The 25749-nt window shown below is 32.7% G+C and overlaps 1 protein-coding gene across 2 annotated transcripts; it reads right to left on the bottom strand.

Annotated features, from left to right (window-relative positions):
- Positions 1-14740: 14740 nt before the first annotated feature.
- Positions 14741-18089, bottom strand: LOC140814367 (O-fucosyltransferase 20-like). Of its 2 annotated transcripts, XM_073173316.1 has the most exons (6): positions 17243-18087; positions 16920-17088; positions 16113-16202; positions 15748-16031; positions 15355-15613; positions 14741-15275 (listed from the first exon to the last, which is right to left on the bottom strand). In XM_073173316.1, the coding sequence occupies exons 1-6, from the start codon at positions 17839-17841 to the stop codon at positions 15048-15050; spliced, it is 1629 nt and encodes a 542-aa protein (XP_073029417.1). In that variant the 5' UTR covers positions 17842-18087; the 3' UTR covers positions 14741-15047. The 2 variants fall into 2 exon arrangements, with proteins under 2 accessions (XP_073029417.1, XP_073029416.1); XM_073173315.1 differs by having other exon boundaries at positions 15748-16202; positions 17243-18089.
- Between the last annotated feature and the right edge of the window lie 7660 nt (positions 18090-25749).

Raw genomic sequence — 25749 nt, forward strand, 5'->3', positions numbered from 1 at the left:
ATCAATATCATCAATATTAAACTTCACAATTTTATCCACATCCACAATAGAAGCCAAAAACCCATCACAACCTCTACACAACAACTTCTTAGCCTCAAGACACGAAATAAAAGGAAGGACCAGCGAAGTACCTGCACTGGCGATCATACCTTCCTTATTGCCATCATCTGCAAATTTCACCGTCTTAGCAACGCAATCAATCACGGCACGATAGGTTGATAGCCAATCCATGCCAAGTATAATATCAAATGCGACCATTGGAATAACAATCAAATCAGCATAGACCACTCGCTCATCAATTTAAACAGAGCACGCATACACAATAGATGTCGGGCACAACACATCCCCCGAAGGCAATACAACATTAAACTGGAGGGGAAGAACAGAAGGAACTATACCCAAAGATCTCAAAAATAGTTCAGACATAAAAGAATGAGTAGCACTTGTATCAATCAATGTCGTAGCTACTCTGCCTGAAATTAAAATAGTGCTAGAGATCACAGAAGAATCATGGTTTAGACCTTCCTTCGTCATGGTAAAGATGCGACCATGAACCTTCTCTTTACTTGTTCCTCTAGGACAATCTTTGGCAATGTGGCCTGCAGTGTCACATCGATAACAAGTGTGAGTACCAAATCTGCACTCTCCCCGGTGATGTCTACTGCACTTGGGACACAATTGCTTCTCGGGATCAGATGGAACCGTCGGTGGATTAGGACTCGGCTCTAACTTGCCTTTCCCCTTGAAACGATCCCTTCCTCTTTGATTCGAACCCTGGCCTCTCTGAGCAATGGCATGCTATCTCGCCTGTCTCTCTCTTGCAATGTCCTTCACATCCTGTTCGGCCAATAAAGCCTTAGCCACAATCTCCTTGAATGTCACAGCCTTCGACATGTTGATGTCCTTTCTGATTTCTGCTCTAAGGCCTCTAATGAAATGAGCACCCTTGTCTTTGTCGTTGGAGGCAATGTATGTGGCAAACAGACAGCCCTCCTTGAACTTCAGAATATACTCATCGACATTCATACCTCCTTGACGAAGTTCTAGAAACTCAGTCACCTTCCTAGCTCAAAGTGCATCTGGGAAGTACTTGTCATAGAAAAGATCAGTAAACTCTTGCCACTTCAATGTCGGAACATCAACACCAACCTTAGTAGCATTCCACCAAATGCGTGCAGCCTTGACCAACATGAACACTGCACAACTGATTCTGTCTTTGTCTTCATAGTTGAGATGATCAAAAATCGCCTCAAGAGCTTTGATCCACTCTACAGCTACCAAAGGATCAGTGCTACCTGCAAATTCTGGCGGATCCATCCTCTTGAAAGCAGTAAAGATCCCATCGGTTCCCACTGCCTGAGCCACTTGGCCTCTACCCCGTCCTCTACCTTGACCTGTACTTTGCATACGTAGCAACTGTTGGATCTGCTCACTATGGACCTTGGCTTGCTCTTTCAACAACTTGCCGAACTCATCGACAACTCTAGAGGAAGAACTATCCTCACCCTCTACGACTTTCCTCTTAGGAGGCGTACTCTACAATGTGCTCACACAAAACAAATCAATAGATAACAATGAATAGATGTAGAAGAAGACATACCCGGACCGTTGAAAGTAGACGAAGTCATATGCATTGGTCCGAAGAACGGTGCTCTGATACCACTAAATGTGACACCTCTGACCTATTTTATAAAATAACAGCGGAATTTAAATTTTTTTTAAAAGGGAGGAAGGATTCCAAATACATTTCCAATATATATATACCATCAAAAGAATATACATGATCCAAAAAGTGTTGCATCAAAATACAAAATATCATTTTGATCATGTATAACAAAATAATCTTCCACTTCCTTCCATCTCTATATGCATATGTGTTAGAGTAGGTGCCCGTCGAGCCAAGTGTTGGCCGAGTGTTCACAAGGAAACTCTATGTATAAGCAATCTTTATTTTAGTAATATTTGATATTATTATTTTGGCACATCTTTATCTGTATACACATGCTAGTTGCATAGATAAAGCCCTTGAATATACAAATAGTAGAAAGAATATGAGATGCTCATACGATGAGTATCATGAAACTCATATTTGTAATACTGTATATTCTGAAAGGTTCCTAGTCGATTCAGCCGCCACTAAGAAGGATATAGGCCGCTAGAGTTCGAGACTAGTATCTGCGATGTGAGTACCATGTTTCATTGGTAGGGGACATTGTGATGTCCGAGCATGCAGATAGGTGCTCCTGGTAGAGTGCACTGAACAACCCTCCATAAAGGACTTTCCAAGTGGTTCTCACTTATCGAGTGGAAATGTCCTAGTTTATGGTTGTACACCATTAGTCCTTATGACCCGGGACAACATTGAGACTCTATGTGCTAGACTTACACTTTGACTTGTTTACCGACTCTCATGGGGTCATCAGGTGGCAAGGTTGGGTGTTCTGTCGAAACACATAGGAGTCGATGCATTGTAGTCGGGGATTCACCGCTTACCTTCGGGTATGGATATCCTATGTGTTTTTCATGTATATGTAGTTTGAAATCTCTGATCAGAGTATGGTGGTAATTATGAAAGGGGTTTCATAGATTACACCATCGATGCAACTACGACATGACACATAGTATCGATTCATTGACAACTCTCGATAAACCAATGGTTGTCGAATCGGTCGGGATATATGAGTTGAAGGGACCATACTGTACGCTAACCATAATAGAATGGTTCTTGCAGGCACTATCATTTGATACCTAGGGAATCATGTAAGCGATGCTGCTAGGCGTTTAACATGATTGGTTGGGTACTATCAGACTTGAGTTCTGACGTTCTTATTATCAAGGAGTTGATAAATAAGAATGGAGCAATTGGGGTATGCTCATATAAGGACATGTTTAGTCCGAATTAGGGGTGCAAACGAACCGAATCGAGCCGAATAATAGTAAAAAAGTTAGGCTCGAATTCGGCTCGAAATAGGTATATTCGAGCTCGATTCGAAGTTCGATAATTTCAAATATTTGGGCTCGAGCTCGGCTCGAAATGAAGTTCGAGTTCGAGTTCGGCTCGAAATATTCGAATATATTCATGAACTATTCGAATTATTGCTCGGATATTAAGGTTTGAAAGCTCGAAATGCTCGAAATATTCGAAATGTATATATATATATATATATATATATATATATATATATATAATTATATTATATTAATAAAATATTAAGGCTCGCGAACTATTCGCGAGCTATCGAACAAAATAATTTGGGCTCGAGTTCGGCTCGGAAAAAAGTTCGAACGTGTTCGAGTTCGGCTCAAATTCGATAAGTTCGAATACGAATCGAATATTTATCGAGCTGGCTCGAAAAACTCGCGAACATGTTCGGTTCGTTTGCAGCCCTAGTCCGAATCACATGGAGATGTGAACCCACGGCTAGTTGTATCAATGAACCATTGAGGGCCACACAAGTATTAGCTTTCTAGATCCCGTTGAGAAGTAAAATAGTTCAATGTGTTGAACGGATTATAAAAGAGTTTATAAGCGCAAGGAAAATTAGAAGTATGACTTCTATAAAGGAGAAATTAGTTCAATGTGTTGAACGGCTTATAAATGAGTTTATAAGCGTAAAGGAAAAATAGAAGTATGACTTCTATGAGAGAAATGTAAATTTTGATTTATGGAAGTGTTCCTAAATTAAAAGTTGGCCAAATATATAATGTATTTGAAAATTGTGATTTTCATAAACATTATTATGGACTAAATTAAATTAATTCAAGTGTTGAATTAATTTAACACTAGTGGACCTAGTAGAGTCCAAATAATTAAATTAATTTAAGTGTTGAATTAATTATATTATATTGAGTCTTGTAGAGCTCAATTTAAATTAATTATTTAACTAGTGGGACTTGGGTAAATTCAAGTAATGTTTAATTAGTCTCAAATATGTTTGAGATAATTAAATTTAGTCCATGGTTTTTAATTTGTTAAAACCATATAATATGCATGCATGGGAGGTGAAAGGTTGGGAGACTACTTTTTGAGTTTTCAAGGCATGGCATGCTAAAAAAAAGTGATTTCTACTTTTTCACTACCAAGACAAGTCTCCCTTCCCCTCATTGCATCTACCATGGCCGAAATTATGCAAGTTTTCTCTCAAAATTTTTCTCCTTTTGTTCTTCAAGTTGTTGAGGAATTCATCTCTTCTCTTTGAAAAATCTTCTTATTTTTCTAGTGCAAAATAAGAAGGGTTCTAGCTAGTTGGTGGTGGGCCTAATTTTGGAGTAAGGAGGAAGCTTGTAGATTGTCATCCTTTTCAAGAGCCAAGTTGTTTACAACTTAGTTGGTGCCATCATCAATCTCTTGAGATTGATAGGTAAAATTCTAAACACACTATGAATGTCATTTTTGTATTTTATTGTATTTGCTACACAAGAATAGGGGTGGCCGAAATTTTCTCTAGAAAATAAAATTTTTTAACTTCCGTTGCGCTTCCGGTCACCGTAACCGATCCCATTTCAATATGACCCCGGCTTCAATCAACGTCCTGGTTCGTCGCTCTTATCTGCATCACATGAATAACTGAAATGAGTAAAAAAACTCAGCAAGTGGAACTCTTACATAGCAATGTACATAGCATACTCTGTAAAACATGGCTTTAAAAACATTAAACACCATCAACTCTGAATCATGAATAACATAGCAATAATATAACAATAAGATGGCATTTCTCTTTTCTCTGTTGGATTGATATCTATATAGTATCTCTGTCTCTGTACCTATATCCCATCGATATAAATCGATAACTCTGAGGGATATAAGCCTATGGTCGTTGATCAACTAATTGCATGCAATCTATGACTATGTATCTATCAATCCATAAATCATTTTAAACTCTCTTTGGGGCATTTAATCAAACTTTGTAAACTCTTTTCTCTTGTATTCTCTTTTTCACAATTGAGACATTCAATTGTCTCAAATATACAATCAAGTAATTCAATACATAATATGGATCAAATGGAAGGGAATAACATGTTAAAACCATTGAAACACAATACATATACTATCATGTGAGCACAAGAATGAGATTCCACTTACAACCACTTGGAACCTTGTATCTAATCTCTTGATAGCAATCCTACAACAATAAACCATAATTTGCAGCATCAATAACCAAATAATCCAACAACAATACCATAAAAGCCAAAAAATCAACACCATCACAAACCCATATCATCTCACACACCAAAACCAAGAAATAACCAAACCAAAAGTTTACCTTAGCTTCCTTGATCCCAAAATAATCTTGCTCTCAATACAAATAACTAACAAGAAGCTTGGATTAAAGAAAAGAAAGGAGAGAAATTGGAACCCTAGTCTCCCAATAGAAGAAGAAACGAAAAGTGAGAAGGAAGAATGAGAAAAGTGAGACCAACTCTTGCATTAACACTTAAAATCCGAAAACACGCTTGTATTGTGCTCGGCGCTCGGGCGGTCGAAAATTACCGCTCGGGCGCCGACGTTACTGCCCAAAATCCAATATTCCAGAAGTGTGGCGCTCGGGCGCCACTCTGCACACTGCCACGTTAAAGATCGCTTCAGAAACGCATTTTCCCTTCCGAATTAAAAAAAGTGGTAACCTACAAAGTTGTAGCCCTATGTCTTTCCTTAAATCTCTCCAAATTTCAGATCATATGGAGGTCTGAGTAAAACGTTATGCCCATTCTCCCAACATGTGTCACTGGAGGAACGACGAAACGCACGACACATTTCGGGGCACTTTTGGCTTATCTTCCACAATGATTTGAACAAAACTCAAAATAAGAAAGTTACACCTCTATGTCTTAACTAATCACTCCAATTGGCCTCATACCAATTGGCTCAACATACGAATTATCATGAATTTAATCGTAACGCCGCTACAATAGCACTACACATTCTCTATAACCAACCATACTATAAATCCTAAATCGAAACTTTTAACATCCAAACTATACTTAAACTTGACCAAGTAGTCAATAAACTTATGAAAACTTAAACCGTACCGTACACCAAGCTTAGCTATTACAGATTACGAGAACGAGTCATTGGCAGAGGTGACAAAATTCTTGAGCAGAGGTGCCTAGACATTGGTTGTTCGGTTTATATCGATGTTGCTTAGAAGCAAATCGACTTCTATTGCTGAGATTCGATATATTATGCTAACGTCCGGGAACCGGGATCCTAGACTATACTAGATCAGAGTCGAGTCAAAGATATGAGTTTGAGTTACAATTTTATATCATTTCATGTTTCAGATTGATACATGTTATTGATGATTGTTATGTTTTTTTTTATATGCTCTTATATGATTGCATGTATACGTTGTTTATACTGGGAATATTATTCTCACCAGAGTTATCCGGCTGTTGTTGTGTTTGTATGTGTGCATGACACCATGTGGGACAGGATCAGGGTCAAGACGAAGATGAGAGATTATAATTTAGCGTAGAGATCCAGACCCAGAAGTAGAGTTATTTTCATTACTTGATATGTAGTGAAAGAACAGTAGTTTGTTATGACATACTGTTGTACAAGACATGTACTTTTACTTTTGATATGTATATCAGATTAAATATGTAAGTTCTGCATTTGTATTTTTTAAAAAAAATTAGACCCAATTTATTTAATTGATCCAATTATTCCCAAGAACGATTAAGAAATAAATTAGCGTCCGGGTTCCCCACAGGACCGATCGGTCAAATTGATTGGATCGGGAACTTGTTACGAGTTCGTTCCGAAACACCCTAAAGACCTGATCGAACCGACTATGAACTAGTTTTTCAAAATTTTAAATTTTTTTAAAAATATATTTTTTAAAATCTTAAATTTAATATTTTGTTAAATATATACATGATTATTTTCGAATTTGGACTTCTATAAAAATATTATTTTAGCAATAATATATTTATTTAATTTATTATATTTGTTTTAAAAAGTATATAATGATAATTGATATTTTGAATATATGTATATAATTATTTAGGTTTTAAACTTTGATAAATATATTTTTTTTCTTTATTTATATACATCTTATACATATTTGTAGATTTAAATTTTAATAACTATATATTTTTATTATTTATATGCAAATTTAAAATATTTATAATTTAAAATATATTATTTATTATATTATAATATATTTTTATTTTATATAATATAACGGTGTTAATTTTTTATCGATTAAATCGTTTTTCAAGCTAAATCGATTTGATCACAAATCTGGTTATGAAAAGTTTGCTTGCAAGTGCATAATCCTTGCAAGATATTTTGTTTATTGTATAGGTTTTTTCAACAATAATCTTGGGATTAAAATCAATTACCATAAAAACATTCGAGAAGTTAAATATTATATTAGTATAATTATTTTGTGGTTAATAATTGTGTATTAATATATTGTTGTAACATGTGTATTTTCTGTATTTAGTTAACTAGCACATCGTACGCCAAACTTTTTTGTTCTATATCTCTCAACTTTAATAATATACTAATAATCATATCATATGGTTTTCACGTATTCACATAATTTAGTTAATTAAATAAAGAATTATTTTTTAAACAAAACTTATAAGATAGCAAAAAACCATGTGAAATTTGAGATAAAGAGAAAAGATCGAGAGACGTACTAAGATAATTAATAAATCAACACCATCAAAATTATATACAAATATTATTCAAAGAAATAATTGCATAATTTGTTTAAAACTTTTAACTTTAATTAATTTTCAAACTTGTTTAAATTTTTTAACCCAATGAATTCAATAATTAAGGATAAATTTTTTTTAATATTTTATTAATTAAATATTTTAAAAAAAATGGATTTCGGCCCCATGGCAAGATCGTCTATTCAGAAGCTACATGGAAAGATCTCCACCCTTGATAAGTCAAATTAAATATGATGCAACCCAACCAATCACAACCAATTCCTTGCTTACCAATCAAAACTATTAGATTATTTTCAAATTTGTTCACTATAAATACTCATTAAAAACATACTTATATATAGGGACGATTGATAAGTAGCATAATAAAATTAATTATATATATATTTTTTTTTTTGTACGTCTTGCAAATTTAAAGTCGATCATGGGTTTTTTTTCAAACTTTATACGTTGTTTTGTATCCACAACTTCCGATACGTCGGATTCGAACATGCATAATTCTGGTTCGTCATCTCACAAGAAGTCGGGGAGTGACAAATTGACAAGAGCTCCCGAGAAGTCGGAGAGTGACGAGAAATCGACAAAAGCTCCGATTCCCCTTTCTTACTTCCCATTGAACTCGCGAGCCTCTCTTTTATAATTTTGATTTCAAGGTCGATTTATTGTTCAAGTGAGGCTATGATTTTTGTAATTATGGTTCCTTTATATATATAACTGAGTGTTATGTATTTTTTTTCCATGCTTTATTAATTTTTGAACATTTTAATGAAAATAAATATAAATTAATTTTCACATATTTTTCAAAATAATCAAGTTCACATGATATAAACCCTACATATTTTAATTTTTCCAATTCACGATAATAAAAAAATAAAAAAATTGTAATGTCAGTTGTTTTTCCGCAAGGCGGAACCATAATTTTGTGTTAGAGGAGCTAAATTTTATGTTAAAAAATATTATTGAATTATTGTGCTTTTAAAAAAAATTATTACCATCAAAAACTAATTTTTTTTATTAACATGTGAAATTTTATAATATTAATATTATCTAAATATAATAAAGAACATTGGATTTTAGTTTAGTCATGAAATTTTGTTTTGAAAACATTTGCTCAAAAATTGATTAGACAAATTAATATTTTTATAGTATTGAATAGTTAAGGCAATTATATTATTTTCATACATTTGGTATAATTTTTAATATTTAATTTATGTTATTTTCATTCTGTGTTATAAAAAATAAAACAAAGATCCATAACTAAATCCGTAAAAACTGAGATTTAATTGAGATGTCACTTGTGTGGATGTTTGTTTTTACAGATTTAAGTGCCAATCAATATATATCATACACAAATATTTAATTTACTATTACAACAATTAATAAGTTATATTTTTTTCTCAGAAAAGACATATAGAATTGTCTTTACTATGTGAAACATAAGTGTGGAAATTATAGCATAAAGCGAATCAACTTTAAAAATTTTAAAAATCTTCTTGCCTCGAGACTTCATCACCAGCCTCAAAACATATCTTCTTCATCCTCGTCTATGTTATCACAAGTCCCAAAACATGTCTTGTTCATCTTCATCTACTTCATCTTCGTTATTATTTATGGTGGGAAGTAATAAGTGAGAGTTTGGAGAAACACTTAATAGATGAGAGATATTCGTACACCTGAATAACAAAAAAATGGACATTCATACACCTAAATAACAAAAAATGCTTAATGTCTTAGGACATGTCAGGACAAAAGTCAAGACAGAGCATAGATAGAATTTGAATGAGACCTTAAAACATATCTTAAACAAAGCATGAACATGTGTGTGTGTATGGTACTGTAATTCATCTCATTGCCCACAACAAAAATATACTAATAAACATAATTTTGAAAAGAACATGTCGCAAAACGTGTTACGACATGGATCAAGACATGACTTAGACCGAAGAGCAATGAAACATTGTTATAAACAGAACGTGAATATATATAAGACACTAAAATTTCATCTCATAATTTGTGGTTCATTATTATGTCTCCACTAAGAAGTTAGGCCATAAGCACGATTTTATACTCATCGTACGGGGCCATATCTTATCATATAACTTTTCACTTCAAAATCAAATAACAACAGTGCCCTTTTAAAAATTTCAAGTGTATCGAATGAATTAAAGTGAGTGATTGAAACAAATACAAATTAGAGGGAAAAAACACATGATGTATGATCATATTTTTAAATTAGAAACATCGCTGTCTAAAATGTAGATAAGCCTATTTATGAAAACATAAATATATTACAAAAGACCACTTATTGTATTTGCAGCTTAAGAAAATGAGAATGGTCGAACAGGGTGATGGCTAGCTTGTACACGATCGAAAGTGGGGTTGAATTACACTCAACTTGGATTGATCCTTGCTCCTGGCTTGGGCAGTACTTCGGCTCACATTGTATTATGTTTCTTGGATGAAGTTAAGCAGAATTTCACCTTAGGTGTGCTACTGAAACTCTCAATTCTGGCAGCACCTAAATTAGAAAATATGACATGGTTGTGTCTTGGAATGAGACACAATATATAGGTAGGAGGAGAGGCTGATTGAGGCACCTGTTTAAGCCCAGATCATGCACATTAATTGCATTAAATCTCAATTATGCTACCAAAAGGATGTCGTTTTTCCTTAATTGTCCTCCTTGATTGGTTTGAAAATCCCTCTTGAATTATTTCTTTCATATTCTCGAAATATAGCTTGCATAATTGGCCTTATATTTTCGAAATTGATGAGGCTTACCAATGATAGGATCGGTTTTGACACCCATAGGGGTGTTTCAAACACAATATTCTCAATAAATTGCAATAGCTCGTGTTCTAAGAATGTAAACACCGATGAATTAAATCGAATTTGGCTTTCAAATCAAGCGAAAAAATACTCAAAATAATCATTCGTGAAGGAAAAATGAAAACATTAATCGAGGACCAGTTGCAGCTTGTATCAGTTCAGTAATGGTGAGAATTGAACTGATCATATCAATTTTAAAAACATATGCAACACAAAACAAGTAAAAAAACAGAATTTGCTTATGGATGTTCGGAACTGAATCTCTTATGTCACTCATTCTACCTCACAGGTAGGATACACTAGAAGACATTGATTTATACAACACTTTGAATAACTCCACTCAGCAACTTACCCTACTGCCTAACTGAACTCCCAGCACTCAACTAAACCGAAGGAACCACCTCTCAGCTAACGCCTTTGTGCGAAGACTACGAACACATTGTTTAACATCTTTGTATCAAAACTCCCTCAACTGAACTGTAAGGACCGTGTATCGTATTATCGTAAATCTAATGTGATTATCGATAATTTATGAAATTGTCATGTGATTAGGTATTTGATGTATGTCATAACAATGGAATTGAGAAAATGAATATTGAATATAAATCGACGTTGTAAGAGCTCGAGTGGAGAAGCCGGACGCCAATATAGTACAAAAATAAATGTTTGTACAGAACGTGTGGCGCCCGGGCGGTAGAAAATGACCGCCCGAGCGCAGGGTAGAATTTGTTAATGTTCGGGCAGAACGTTCCGCGCCCGAGCGGTAACTTTTGACCGCCCGAGCGCGGCACAAATACAACTCGGGGGCAGAACCTCTCGCGCTCAGGCGCGAGAATTCTACCGCCCGAGCGCGAGAGATGTGGAGATAAGAATAAGATTTTCTTTCTTTCTTTCTTCATTTTCATTTCAGCAACTTCGAGAGAGAGAAATGGAATTCGATTTCTTTCGTCCGAATCGACTTCGAAACGCTGTCCAAACGCGAAACAAATTATATATTTGTGATCTTCGCGTCGAGGGCTTCTGACTGAGGTAATTTTCTTCTCGTTCCAGCAGCTCTAAATATCAAAGTGCTGGAATAGCATGTATTTGAAGTTGAACTTCCTATATGTAGTAGAAAAACCGACAAGAAACTCATATTCGAAGTCGGAATTGAATTATGATCTGATTTGGATTTGATATGAATTTTTTAAGTTTCAAATGATATTTGAAACTCATATTAATGATTTTGGATTATGTTATTGAGTGGAATGAGTATGTTATTGATGTAGATAAAGTATTATACCGATATCTTCAGGCTACATCAACTGGAAGCGAAGAATTTAGGTATGTTGCGACCGGGTAATATACGACAGGTATCTGTATTATATGATATATGTTGGATTGGTTTGATTGATTGGAATGAGAACACATGTCTATATGCCTTATTTGTTGAGTTTATGTGGCATACATGACATTGAGATTTGAATATCGATGTATAAAATAAATGTTTTGTTAACACACATCGTTTGATGCATACATCGATACATGACATGCACGTTGAGCTATGATCCTTTGATACCCTGATATGATTTGATTGGATTCTGGGGTTTGTGAACACAATGCTATGTTTGGTATTACATAACCCTTAAAACATAGACATTTGTGGCCCCGACAATTGATATGAGATTTGGGATTTGATTGCGCTTCGTCGACGCTATCATACGAGTATCCCTTATTGAGGCCGGTGTGCCAGCTCGAGCATTGATTTGATAGCGATTCGTTTGATTCCGACATGTGCTCAGTGGATGAGCATTTGACCTGATACCTCCACGACATACATGCATTGCATACCATATATCATTGTTTAGATACCTGTGGTATATATGATGGTTGTTCCATACGGAGCTTTGATCACCCCCAAGGGAGGTTGTTGTTATCTTTGTGTGTGGACAATGGCAGATATTCCAGGATATCAGGAGGCCGGAGAGGGTACTTCTGGAGGGAGTCACAGTTTGGGATGAGATTTTATGTTTTGTTTCCCAGTATATATGTATATGTATCTATATACCGGAGCATGTCCCAAGGATATGAATTGTTTGTATATGATTGGTTTTGATTACGTGTGGGCATGTTTATGATGTGATGAAATACTATTTTTAGTATTCAAATGAAATGATATGGGCTCATTGTAAAGAAAATTCAAACTCGTTTTTCGCTGTAATTAATTAACCCTAATCAAATTGCATTGTAATAATGATTAGGAGCAAAGGACCCCACATGAACTTTAAGAATAAACTCTCTGGTATATGTGAGTGATTGTGTATGCGTGTGTGAGAAGTGATCTATGAATAAAACACGAAGGTGTTCTCATACATTGAGCGATTTGTGCTTCTAATCTAATCTGATAACATGTTGAAGTGTTCCCTCAAATATGGGCTAGCTGCTTCTTGTAAGCTGATATGAATTATGTGTGTCCTCTTTTGTGTGTGTTCATCCGCGCACACTTTTTTTGATGGTCTTCATCTTGTATTTATAGAAGCAAAGGTAACATCAAGACTCATCAATTATGTTTGTTGCAATTTGAATCTGTTTCTCGAAAAAGTGTCTTCACTTTCTGACAGTCATTCTGGAAACTTTCAACTTTAATATCTGCTGCAACGTTCTTATTGTACCTATGATTGTACAATTTATTGTACCTTTGCGAACAACTGAATTCCATTAAATAAGCTTGCTGCAATCTATGAACTGGTCTGCTGAAATCAGTTGGCTTGTCAGCTAGACTGATTTCACTGATTCAGTTGTACTGGTCAGCTGTGCTCTTCATTAGTTGAACTTTTCATTAGCTGGCCCAGCTTTTGAAGGTATTCTGCTGAATCATCTATCAGCTTAATAATCAGTTGAAATGGTCTTTGATATATCAATTAGACTGGTTCAGTTTGAGCAATCATTGGCACTTTCATTTTACGTTTTGATAGCTTCAGTTTTGGCACGAAAACTGATCAGTTCGAAACATCATCAGTTTCAGCTTTCTGCGCACTTAAGTAAATTGTTAGAAACACAATAACAAGTTTTGTTAACATCAAAATAAAGATTGTAAATATGAAATTATCCAATAATCTCTCTTTTTTATGATTACAAAACTTGATCAGTTAAAATAACTAACAACCAAGTTGGTCAAAACTTTCTTTAATTGAGTGCAAGCCGATGGTTTCAAAACCTTAACTTATTCTCCTTCATTTCGAAACTGGCATATTGAATTCCCTTTCCTTCCTAAAATTTGAAGTGCATGCACGATCATGACACCAAATTTTCAAATGTATATATTTATTGGTTTTAAGGTTTTTAATTCCATGTATAATGGTTTAATATTTTCAAAAATGTCTTTTTAATAATAATATCATAATTCATAAATACATGTCTATAATTAAGTCAAAATTTACATGCCCTAAAATTCGCGGCCCTCACTCATTTGATTCTAAATAGCGATCAAGGAAGAGAAAAGACCGAATTAACCGACCAAATCAAACCAATTCAAAATATTGATTAAGTTAATTTAAAAATTATGTTTTTAATTTATTTAAAAAATCTATTAAATTAGTACAATTTTCATGGTTGATATAAATAATCGGTTGAACAGTTTTATTTTAAAAATATTATTAAATTTTTCTTTAGGGCCTTAATTGTGTTGGGCTGTCGGTATTGTATTGATGGCTCTATAGTCTAATACTATATATCCCTCTCTAGTTTTCTTTCTTTTCTCAAAAATCTTCCTTTGTTTGATAGAATTAATAATGTTTTTGTTGGATCACTCGTAAATCTGTTGGAATCAACTTTCACATTGGACTGCAAGAAAAATTATAAAGTCTATTGCTCAGAAAATAAATTGCTCATGTTTTCCATAAATTAGAGTAAAATCATACTTTCTTCTAACGAAATGCATGAATCTTTATAGAAAACCGCAGGGTATATTCTATTTTTAAAATTTTCATTTTGATTTTTGCGAAAAAATTCGATCTGTTTGGTTTCATTGAAAAAAATTAATCGATTTTAACTTGTTCGGTTTGGTTAATGAGATCGTGAGCAGCGAATGCTCGCCCCTAATCGCGACAAAAAATGGCGGCACTCAGGAACCATTTATCTTATACACGCATCGCTCGTTTTAGTAAGAATCATGCACTCGCCATCCCAATTTAAGTAGCATCAGCAGTCTTGAAAAATGCAACACAAATTATTCAAGTAAAATACGGTATATCCACATGTTATAAATGTGATCTCCAAGAATAAAATGAATGAATCAAATAAAAAATAAATATACACTATTTTCTACATAAATGTCCCCCACTGGAAAATTTATCAACAAAGATGAGGGGGAAAAATAAATGAACTCTCTCTTCTGCAGTTCTGCTTACAGAAGTAGAACAGCCAATTTTGGATATGCTTTCTGTGCAACCTCAAAACTTCCTCACTGCCTATTCCAATGGCGCGGCGTCACATTCTAACATCTCAATGCTGAAACTTGGAGCTTCAGGTTACTACAACTCATCAAACCGATACTATACCATTTTAGTATTGTTGCACATGCATTCTGGGATGGGATACTTTGTCACGTCCCTCCCAGATTTGCTAGTCCTAATCTCTGGCTGCCCGAAAGAATCTTGGTGCAAGTTGAGCATGATCTCGTTGAACTTGGCCTCAGGAAGCAAAGAATCAACAAAGTAGCGAAGCATGTGTCTTTTGTTCGGGATTATAGTCTTTTTGTGTCCTGCATAGGCCCTATGCCCCTGTTATAGGAGACGAATTACAGTTACCGACCAACGCTGAAAATGGTATCACTCAGAATTGTGAAGTAAATCTTCTTACCTGAATTGCATGCCCCATGTTTCCTCCATGAGATGCCATGAATACATCACTTTCCTCCGATACTATATGATCAATTGCTGCCATTAGTGAAGCTTTCTTTAAAAATGGTTCGAGCTCCTCCGGTAATGCAAGATCTTCCTTGCTGTAAAAATGAGGAAACTCTTTCACCAGTGGCAACAACGCATCTGCTCCTCCCAAAGGAACCCCACCGGCCCAGTATATTCTCATACTTTTCGGAGCTCCCAAAGCTTTAAGCAACCTAAATAATACACAACAGAATCATAGATCAGAAACCTCAACATTGAGCGTGGGGTGAGATATTGAATGATGGTGATGACAACTTAGAGAGGAAATCATGGAGATTTTAAATGGCATGTGTTTTGAAGAGTTTACCTCGCGACTTCTAAAGCGTTTAAAGGGCAGAGTCCGGCAAGTTTTCTATCATGGTACGTCATGTTAGATCGTGATGTCAAGAGCTTTGGCTGTGCCTTCCTCTGATTATGAATCATTTCATCATAATTGGGTGTTAGACCAGGAAGACACCCGGTCCTAACCCATACGTCCTTTTCCATTCGCAAATGAAGAGCAAGATATGGTCCCTTGTTTCTCATTCTTTCCGTAAGTTTATTGCCAATTTCAGATATATGGGGGGAAAACCTCAACGCATGAAAAGCCACCTGCAAGTCAAATTGAATAACTTGGTTAATGACATATTTGTAGTAAAAATGTGTATTATAAAGATGAGGGGACCAATATACCTTGCAACGAAGCTTTTGAAGATCAGAAGGAAGATCCTTAGAAAGCCTCGAATCCAAACCACGCAACAGCAACACACCATCCCTCCTAAGCTGCAGAAAATAACATTTTGATTCAAATAAGAATCAACAGAGACAGCAATATAAGAGTTTCCCTCCATTCATTATTCAATAATATTTCTTGTAAGCTTGTTAATCATGATAATTTACAGCCAATTCAGGAATTAAACTATTTGGGCTTGTTGAACCAGTTCCTTACTCTAATCTGCTAAAAAAATTTGTACCAGGATTCAAAATCTGCTGGACAAAAAGTTGAATTGTTTTCTTTTTCCATTTTATCTTAATGTAAGATTTAAGGTTTATGGTCGCAAGTCTGACCATGTCAAAGAATTAAAGCTTTGAATTAGCCTCCGGGAAGTCTTAAGTTGGATACACATCAAAGATTCAAACTTTGGAGTCATTACTGTGTTTTTGCAGCACAATGCTGACTTCGTTTTGCTAATGAATTGATTCTTCAACCACATACATAGTTCCAGGTCAATGAAAACGTGCTAAATGCCATCCTCGACCCCACAAAATGATAGCCTAAATTTTTCCTGTTTTAAATCGCACTCATGTTTCTTAAAGCATTGATGCACTTACTTTACTTGATAAAGCTTATAAATTGCTTAAAATCAGATCACACATTTATAATGCAGATTCATATAAAACTTTCATTTTGTTGACAAATTTACTAATAAATTTAACTTCATATGTCCGACCCTTTTGAGGGCCCCTGCTTTATGAGCAAATTTCGATGCCAATTCTTACCCGTCGAAGGTAACGAGAGCGAATCCACTCCGGAGACACATGAAGAGGGGTGCTCTTCTCTTCCACAGGTCTTGTCATCAAATGAGTTGAGGGAAGAGATGACACAATTCTCACATCATTTGCCAAAACATTCTTGAAATGATCCAAATCAAATATATCAGAAAATTCACTGCAAAAATAACAGCAAAGACAGAAACAACGTCAATATAACCGGTTAGAAGGAAAAAATTCAAGAATAAACATATCAAAAAAATATATTTGAACCAAGAAAGTTGACACTGAAAGGCTGCAAACGAAAAGAAAAATGCCAAAAGAAAACATACCTTTCGTCACCCCAGATAACGTTAACTTGCAAGATGGGCACAACCAAAGCTGCTCCAAGAATCCTTGCGATGACCACAGCATCCACAATCTGATTCCTCTGCTGATTCATCCCACCGGAAACCACAACCATCAAATACTTTGTCCTGTCTTTAACAATTTCATTACCATCTCTTCTATACCTTTCACTGAAATCCAAACAAGGTCTGTATCCCATCCCATCGGGCTGCTTCCAAAACCCACTTTCTTCATAAGTTTCACCCTCTTTCCCCTCCATACTCAGCTGAGAACTCAACAGACCGTTCAAGATTTCACCTTTTTCTTTAGAAACCGCACATGGGTTTCTCGAGAAAGGCATCGAAGGATCAAAATCATACGCCCTCAACATCCAGAGGAAACCAAGCAGAAAAATCAAGAATATGAGAAACCTTGGGGAGTGGAGCAGAGCCCTGAGCTTCGAGGGGTGAGGCTGCTTTTTCTTGGGAGATACCAACAACGATTCAAGAGATGAATGTGAGATTGAGCTGATTATTTGAGATGGGACCGAAATGTAACTCTGCTGCTTCTTCTTGCTGCTTTTGCAGACGGCCATCTCGCACATTTGAGTACCCCAAAACCACACACACACAGGAGGAGAAGAGAGTGTTGCACAGAGATATATTAATAAATGCAGAAGTAGGGTTCTTCCTTTGAGCTAGCTTTCTTGGAAAGAAGATTTAAGAGAGAGAAGAAACGCGAAAACTCATTCAAGCGCGTTGAAGCAATTGGTTCTTGTAATATTTAGGCAGAGGATGGGAATTTGCGTCAGTGTTTTTGAATTTTTCAATTTTTTTTTCAATTTTTTCGGTGTTTTGAGGCTACAAGTATGTAAATTGTCGTCTTTATAGACCGCGTTTGACTGAAGAAAATTATTGAAAATATTTCATATTTTATTCGAGGTTGGTACTTTAATTAGTTCCACTTCACATTAAATTGTTATTTAATCTCATTTAATTTTCTACACTTTTTAAAATAAGTTTATCTTTCGTAAACATATTTAGTCCACACTTAATCCATGTAGATTATTAATGGAAAAAACTTGTGTGAGACGGTCTCACGGGTCGTAGTTTGTGAGACTGATATCTTATTTGGGTCATCCATGAAAAAGTATTATTTTTTATGCTAAGAGTATTAATTTTATTGTGAATGTCGGTAGGGTTTACACATCTCACATATAAAGATTCGTGAGACCATCTCACAAAAGACATACTCTTATTAATTAGCTAACCAGTCATGTTTTGTCTTTATGTTTAATTATAATGATAATGTGTTTGGTTCTCTCTATCGCAGTTTATCGGATGGGTGTATCTCATAATGTTTCTACAGTGCGATTTATCTTGCTAACGTGGATTGCAAATTATTATATTACCACATAGATTTATTCAATATTGACTGAAAAATAGCAGCTGTGATTTCTCGTTTCATAAAAATAAATGATCGTGTTTTTTTAAATAAAAAAATTGGCACACAATTTAAGTGTAAGTAATTGTAATATAATTTTTTGGCATAACCGGTCATAAAATTTAAGTAGAAGTAATTAGTAATATAATTTTTTTGTCCTGACTTCGCCTAATTAATCTTGTAAGAGACTAACCTTCCCCGCGGATTCCCTCACCAGTTAAATTTGGATGGTGTTGTCTTCCGAAATTGATTTTGCCTTCTAGAATAAATATGCCTTCTAAGATGTTGAGTGGTTTGAATCCACATTGCTCTTATGGTATTCGTAATGTTAGGACTTAATGTTAAATGTCTCATGTCGACTCGATTAAATTTTTTTAGAATTGTATATATGAATTTTGATAATCTTTCATATTGAGCTAGTTTTTAAGGTTGAGTTGATTCAAAGTCTTAGTCTTAACATGATTTCAGATTCAAGACCTATTGTTACGTTTTAGACTATCATATGAGTTATCCGATAATATTTTGTAAATTTAATGCTCCAGATGTTCATTCTTGGACGTGAGTGTATGTTAAATATCTCATAGTCTCGATATCAACGCTTATAATCATGCCCGGGGGTTTTCAATATGAATTCTAACCGGATGCTTTAATTACATACCTAAAATATAATCATGTCACTAGATTTATAATTATGTAAATCTTAAAGATTTTAAATTAATGAAATTATTTCCAAAATCTTGAATAAGTTGTGTAATCAATAATTAAAAGGAGTAAATTAATTAATTTATCCATATAATGGGGGTAAGTGTGCACTAAATTAAGACTAAGGCATAGTTTGGTACACATGATAAGATAATCGGTGATATATAATATAAGGATAAGTTAAAGATAAATAAGACGTAGGATATTATATTTAAATTTCGATATAATTTTAATAAGAGTGATTAAATTTATATGTTAGATTGTGATGACAAAATTAACTTTATCATAATAAATTTTATAATTTCAAAATTGTCGCTTAAGTTCTATTTCTTATATGTTCATGCGTCGACAGTGCTTGTATGATTTCTTTATTTTCACTTAATTTTATATATTATATAATATGATATGAGAGAAGAAAGGGTTTAAGATTTTTATAAATTGAGGACAATTAAGTCATTTGTAGGGTATTTTTTCATTAAATTAAAATTATCGCACCTTATAGGAAGGATATTTTATCCTTATATAAATTTATTTATTAAGGGCTTAATCTGTAATGTATTTTATCATTAAATCATGAAAGAACACGATGCTTTCTAAAAAAATATCAAACGTGAGATAAGTAGGATTATTTATCAATAACTCCCTTATCCTATTTACGAAATCATGCCTTAACAAAATCAAAACAAAACATCTTATTCTTTCATGAAAATTCAAGAATTATAAAGTATTTTATTTTTCAAAAAAATAAAAACAAAACCACATTTTTTTTCTAAAAAGTCCAAAATTATAAAGATTTTTGAAAAAGAAAACTAGCAATATAATAATAATACAATATAACGTACGAAGTACGTAGGTTTTTATTTTAAATTTTTAAAAAATAGAAGGATTATACCAAGGGAAAAGTCTTTTTTGAACAAGGTTGTATCCAGCTTAGCTATTCATTTACCTCCTTTCCCAGAAAAAGGAAAAAAACAGCTGGAAATTAATTATTTGACACATAATTATTTTAATAATAATATTGGCATCATTCCATTCCCTCAAGGCTCAAAGCTTGGTTGCATTTATTAAAATATCACTTTCCATAAAAAGTGGAATAATATCAATTTTAATATAATAATAATATACTAGGAACTATTTAAGCTTAGATTAAAATTTTAAAAGTAGAAAATTAAAAATTAATTTGAATATTGTGGTAACCAGAATTTCAGATTTATTCAGGTTTCCCAAATATATCTTATTTTCTAGTGGCCGTAATTTTTTTACCAAATTTCTTATCATATTGTATAAAGAAATAATTTTATTAAAATATATTAGAAATTGTATATTAAAAAAATTAAATAAGTTCAATTTAAAATATTTTTATTTATAAAAAAAATAGAAGTGATTTTGATGGTCGAATAAATGTTTGAAAAATTTCCTCTTTTGTTTTTATATAAAAGTAGAAGTAGAAATCTATGAATCGAAATCATAACTTCTAGGTTTTGTATATTTTTCCTGAATAATTTATTCTAATTAAGATTTAACAAAACCAATAAAAAAGAGGAAATCGATGAAAAATCTTCAATCAAAACATTTATTTGGGTTCACTCCTACTCACAAAATTATGATACTATATCATATAACATTAAAATATGGTACACTTCATGTGTCAATGTGGTACTAAAAAAGTACTCAGAAACTGAACACAAAAAAATGGAACGACCGAGAACTGAAATCAATTTCCCGAATAAAAAAAAGTTGGATCATCTCAGACATTGGGAATAGGTTTGTCTCTTTGTGAGGAAAACTTTATTTTGAATTTAAAATATATAAAATATAAATTAAAGTTACATTTTTATTTAAACTAAATAAATAATTAATATATATTTAAATATAATATATATATATATATTTGACGCCGTCATTTGGATTTCGGACAGCCTGGTGTGTGTGTGTGTGTATATATATATATATATATTTGACGCCGTCATTTGGATTTCAGACAGCCTGGTTCCTCTGTATTTTATATATTTTGTGTTCATACAATGTATATTACTCATAGATTTACTCAAAAGGGGGATTATAAAACCAATGCTATTCTTAAATAAAAAAACAAACAAAAAAAACGCTATGATATTAATATTTTTGGCCCATTTTATTTAATTAATTTTAGGAATACAGTAAAATTTTAATAAATTAATAAAATTAAGTCCATCAATTTGTATTTATTTAGAGAGATATTAATTAATCTATAAATTAAAAATGTATTATTTAATAATCATTTTCTTGATTCCAATAACTTAAATTTAATTACATAAAAAATCATTGAATTTATATATATATATATATATATATATATATATATATTCGTTGTACATGTATATTTATAAACTGAGTGATATTCATTATTTTTGCTAATTAAATATAGTTATTATATTTACTTATCAAATAAAATTAACTATATAAACAAAAACAATAATAAAAGTAGTTTTCTCTTTTTTCCAATCATTTTCGCTAGAGGTTTCATGAAAAAAAAATAGGATCATATATTACTAAAATGGTCTTAGTTATATTTTAATTTTCAAGAATGATTAATTTATAACGTTGATGAGAGCATAGTTTTGTACGTGCGTATTTCAAAAAATTATTATGTTATTAATTTATCAAAATTATTAATTTTAGCACATTGACCCAAGTTGAGATCGAGAAAAAATATTACTTAGATATATTATTAATTTATTGAGTATTATTTATAGAGATTTTACTGCAGAATACTAATGTGACATCATAGAAATTAATTATTATAATGAGAATATTTCGAATTTTCAAATATAATTTTTCCCTGTATATGGCAACATTCTCTCAAAAAATTTAATTTTTTTCTATATATTAATTTATGAGAAATTTAATATACCATTACTTAGAGCGTGGTGGAAACAAACTAATAAAAAAAGGCATATTTATTCCATTTATTAGTTTTGCGAATGTTTTAAACACAACATTTTAAAAGCTTATTAATTTATATAGAAGGGTTACATGAATTTATCGGGTGATTGATTTTAGAAAGAGTCGAACAAACAATCACACTAGTTTATTTGAAATTCGATGGGTTAACAACTTTTATTGCGATTCTCGTCAAGTTACCATCAATTGCATAATCAGATTAGTTATATGCGAAATGAAGCTAGCCTGATATATTGAACAATAAAAAAAATTGCTAAGTAAGAACAAAATTGGGTTATCAAAAGTAGACTGATTGAAATGTAAATAACACAAAGATGTTTTCTGTATGTTCGAATAGTTGAACTACTCCTACGTACTTCTTTTTCTTTTTTCTTTGTGATAAAGATGTTCACTAGAAAACTTTGGAAATTTCAACTTTTGTAACAACGCGGTTCAATAAGGTTTTATCATTGTCTAACTGAAATTCATTGATTAGCTTACTTAAACAACACTGAACTGTACACTAACTGTCAATTTACAAGTATTTCGAAATGAAATATATGAAGCACAAATTGATGTTTAATAATCTGATATAATACTTAAACGTGTACTAATAAGAAGTCTTGAAAGTAGTTGAGCTATTGAAAGCTTGAATATGAGAATTGTGCGATGATTTCTGAGAACCTAGCTAATTTACAAGTTCATATATTTATAGACTTGGATATGGGTGATCATGGTGTGGTTTTGCGCAATTCGGTTTGATATTCTTAAAAAATAATCGCGGTTTTACACGTAAAATTAGTCTTACGATTTTGAATGGTTTCGAGCGGTTGTGGTAGGTTTACGATTTTTTTAATGAAAAATATTAAAACATATATTCTAATTTATTTGAAAACAACTACAATATCGTGTTTTCAAATATAAAATATAGTTCAAATCATACAAAAATAAAACTAGATAAAACAATAATCAAGATTCAAAATTAATTTAATAATTTAATAACACCACACACTCACAATAAAAATAAAATTTACAATATTTTATTATTTTTTTACTTTCAAACTTCAAACAATTCTCGAATTTATAATAATATCTCGGACAAGATTACTAATAAATAAATAAAATCAATTTATAAAAAAATAAATTAAAAAATAAATCACACGGTAAAAGTGGATGTCTACAGCTATTTATTACACTTCGAATCTCGAAATTAAAGCTGGGAAGTGGTGACATGACAGTACAGCGTGGCGGATTTTCCTACGTGGCAGACAGTGACTTGACATGTGTCCACCTCGAATTTCGTATTTGATGAGGGGGTGATTTGTCATTTTAAGTAGGTTCTTGTCGCTATCTGCTAACGTCTGTTTTCAATCTTGGGGGGACTTTTCGGAATATGTGCCAACGTAAGGGGTGAAAGAGAAATATTATCGGACTAGTATTAAATTAACTTGTTTTATTGATAATGTCTCATCGAGGCACATTGATGGTTCAATTACAAAACCGTGGTTTAGAAATTGGCCAATTTGGTTCCCTTTTCTATGACAAGATGAGGCTGATGCTGGCTTGAAATGTAAGTCGTATTTGGTATATATCGCTAGTCGTTTTGCCAAAATTTTTGAGAGTAGGTCTTTCGTGAGACGGACTCACGAATCTTTATTTGTGAGACGGGTCAACCTTACCGATATTCACAATAATATTTTTTCATGAATGACCCAAATAAGATATCCGTCTCACAAAATATGATCCGTGAGACCGTCTCACACAAGTTTTTGCCAATTTTTGGTTAGTGTTCAGTATACGATATAAATCTTAATAAATTGTATATCGGTCCAAATATTATATTTCAGTCGCTACTTCAATAAATTTTTTTTATTGCAATACATCATATCTATATGTAATTAGTAATATATGTGTTGTTTATACTCTGTACTTTGTTAATTACATTTCATTTTGACTTTTTTTAAAAAAATATTGCAAAAAGACAAAATTACACACGATTTTTAATTTTAATAGTGTGAGAAAAATGACATCTTAGATGAAAACTAAGTTAAAAGAATCTATGATTAGACCTAGTTTGGTACGATATATTAGATTTTCTAAATGTTCTTTGAAAAAAAAAACTCATTACACCGAAATTTCGGTATATATAAATATATATAAAACCGTCTATACATTTTTTTTAAAAAAAATTGATGTTATTCACTAAAAATACTGAAATTTTTAGATATCATATCGATATCGACATTATATTATAATTTTTAAAATATGTAAAAAAAATTCTCAAAATGCCTAATTTTTTTAAATGTCATACTGATACCGAAAAGTTCGGTATGATATTGTATCATACTGAAATGTACGATATATCGTTATATTCGATGTGCGCAATATTTTTCAATATAATAAGTACGATGTACTAAAATATTCCATATTATATATATATATATATATATATATATATATATATATATATATATATATATATATATATATATATATATATAACTTTCATGTTTAAACCTCTTGTAATATTACACTTTCTATCCAAGTGAGAAATACAATAGATTGCATGGTATATTTTACAACTTTTCTTTGAAGTAATTAGTGAATGGTATGGGGTGTGTGTGTGTGTGTTTCATGGTAAGGGTATATTTGTTCCTAGTCGATTTAGTCGTCTAAAAATAAGGATAAATGCCGTTTAAGTTTAGACTAGCATACGTGATGTTGTGTATCGTGTTTTATGGTAAGAGCATAGAGATGTCCAATCATGCAGATGATTATCATATGATGATTGTACCGAATAACCATTCTTTGGACTTTTCAAGTGGTTTTTATTCATAGAAAAAAATAGTTCTGATTGTACATAATTAGTACTTACGACATGGGATAACACTGAGGCTCTGCATACTAGGATTGTGCTTTGACTCGTTTACCAACTCCACAAGGGTCACAAGGTAGCGAGGCTAGGTGTAATTGCGACATGTGTATGATTGTAGTCGGGAATTCACCGCTCACATACGGGTGTGAATATCTTATGTGATCTAACGAAATAGTAGTCCATGAAATCTCTGGCCAGAGTATAATATGTACATTAGGGACAATGGTTCTCTAATTGTGTATACGATGACACTATGGATATTTAATGAATGTGTCACATTGATATTGAATCTAATATGCAACCCTCGACGAATCAATGATTGCATATTTGATCAGGATATATTAGATGAAAGGATGGTACTGTACGTTAATCATAACCAATTAGTTCTTGCAGAAACTATCAATAATATTTGTGGAATCATGTAGCGATAATACTAGACGCTCTTACCATGATTCGATGAGTTTAATCAGAAAAATGATTTCTGACATTCTCATGGTCAAATGTTGGTCTATAGAACGAGGCAAATTAGGGTAAACCCGAATAAAAGAAAAATGTTTAAAAGCAGTGAAT

Source organism: Primulina eburnea, chromosome 15, assembly GCF_022965805.1.
Source record: "Primulina eburnea isolate SZY01 chromosome 15, ASM2296580v1, whole genome shotgun sequence".
NCBI classification, from domain to species: domain Eukaryota; kingdom Viridiplantae; phylum Streptophyta; class Magnoliopsida; order Lamiales; family Gesneriaceae; genus Primulina; species Primulina eburnea.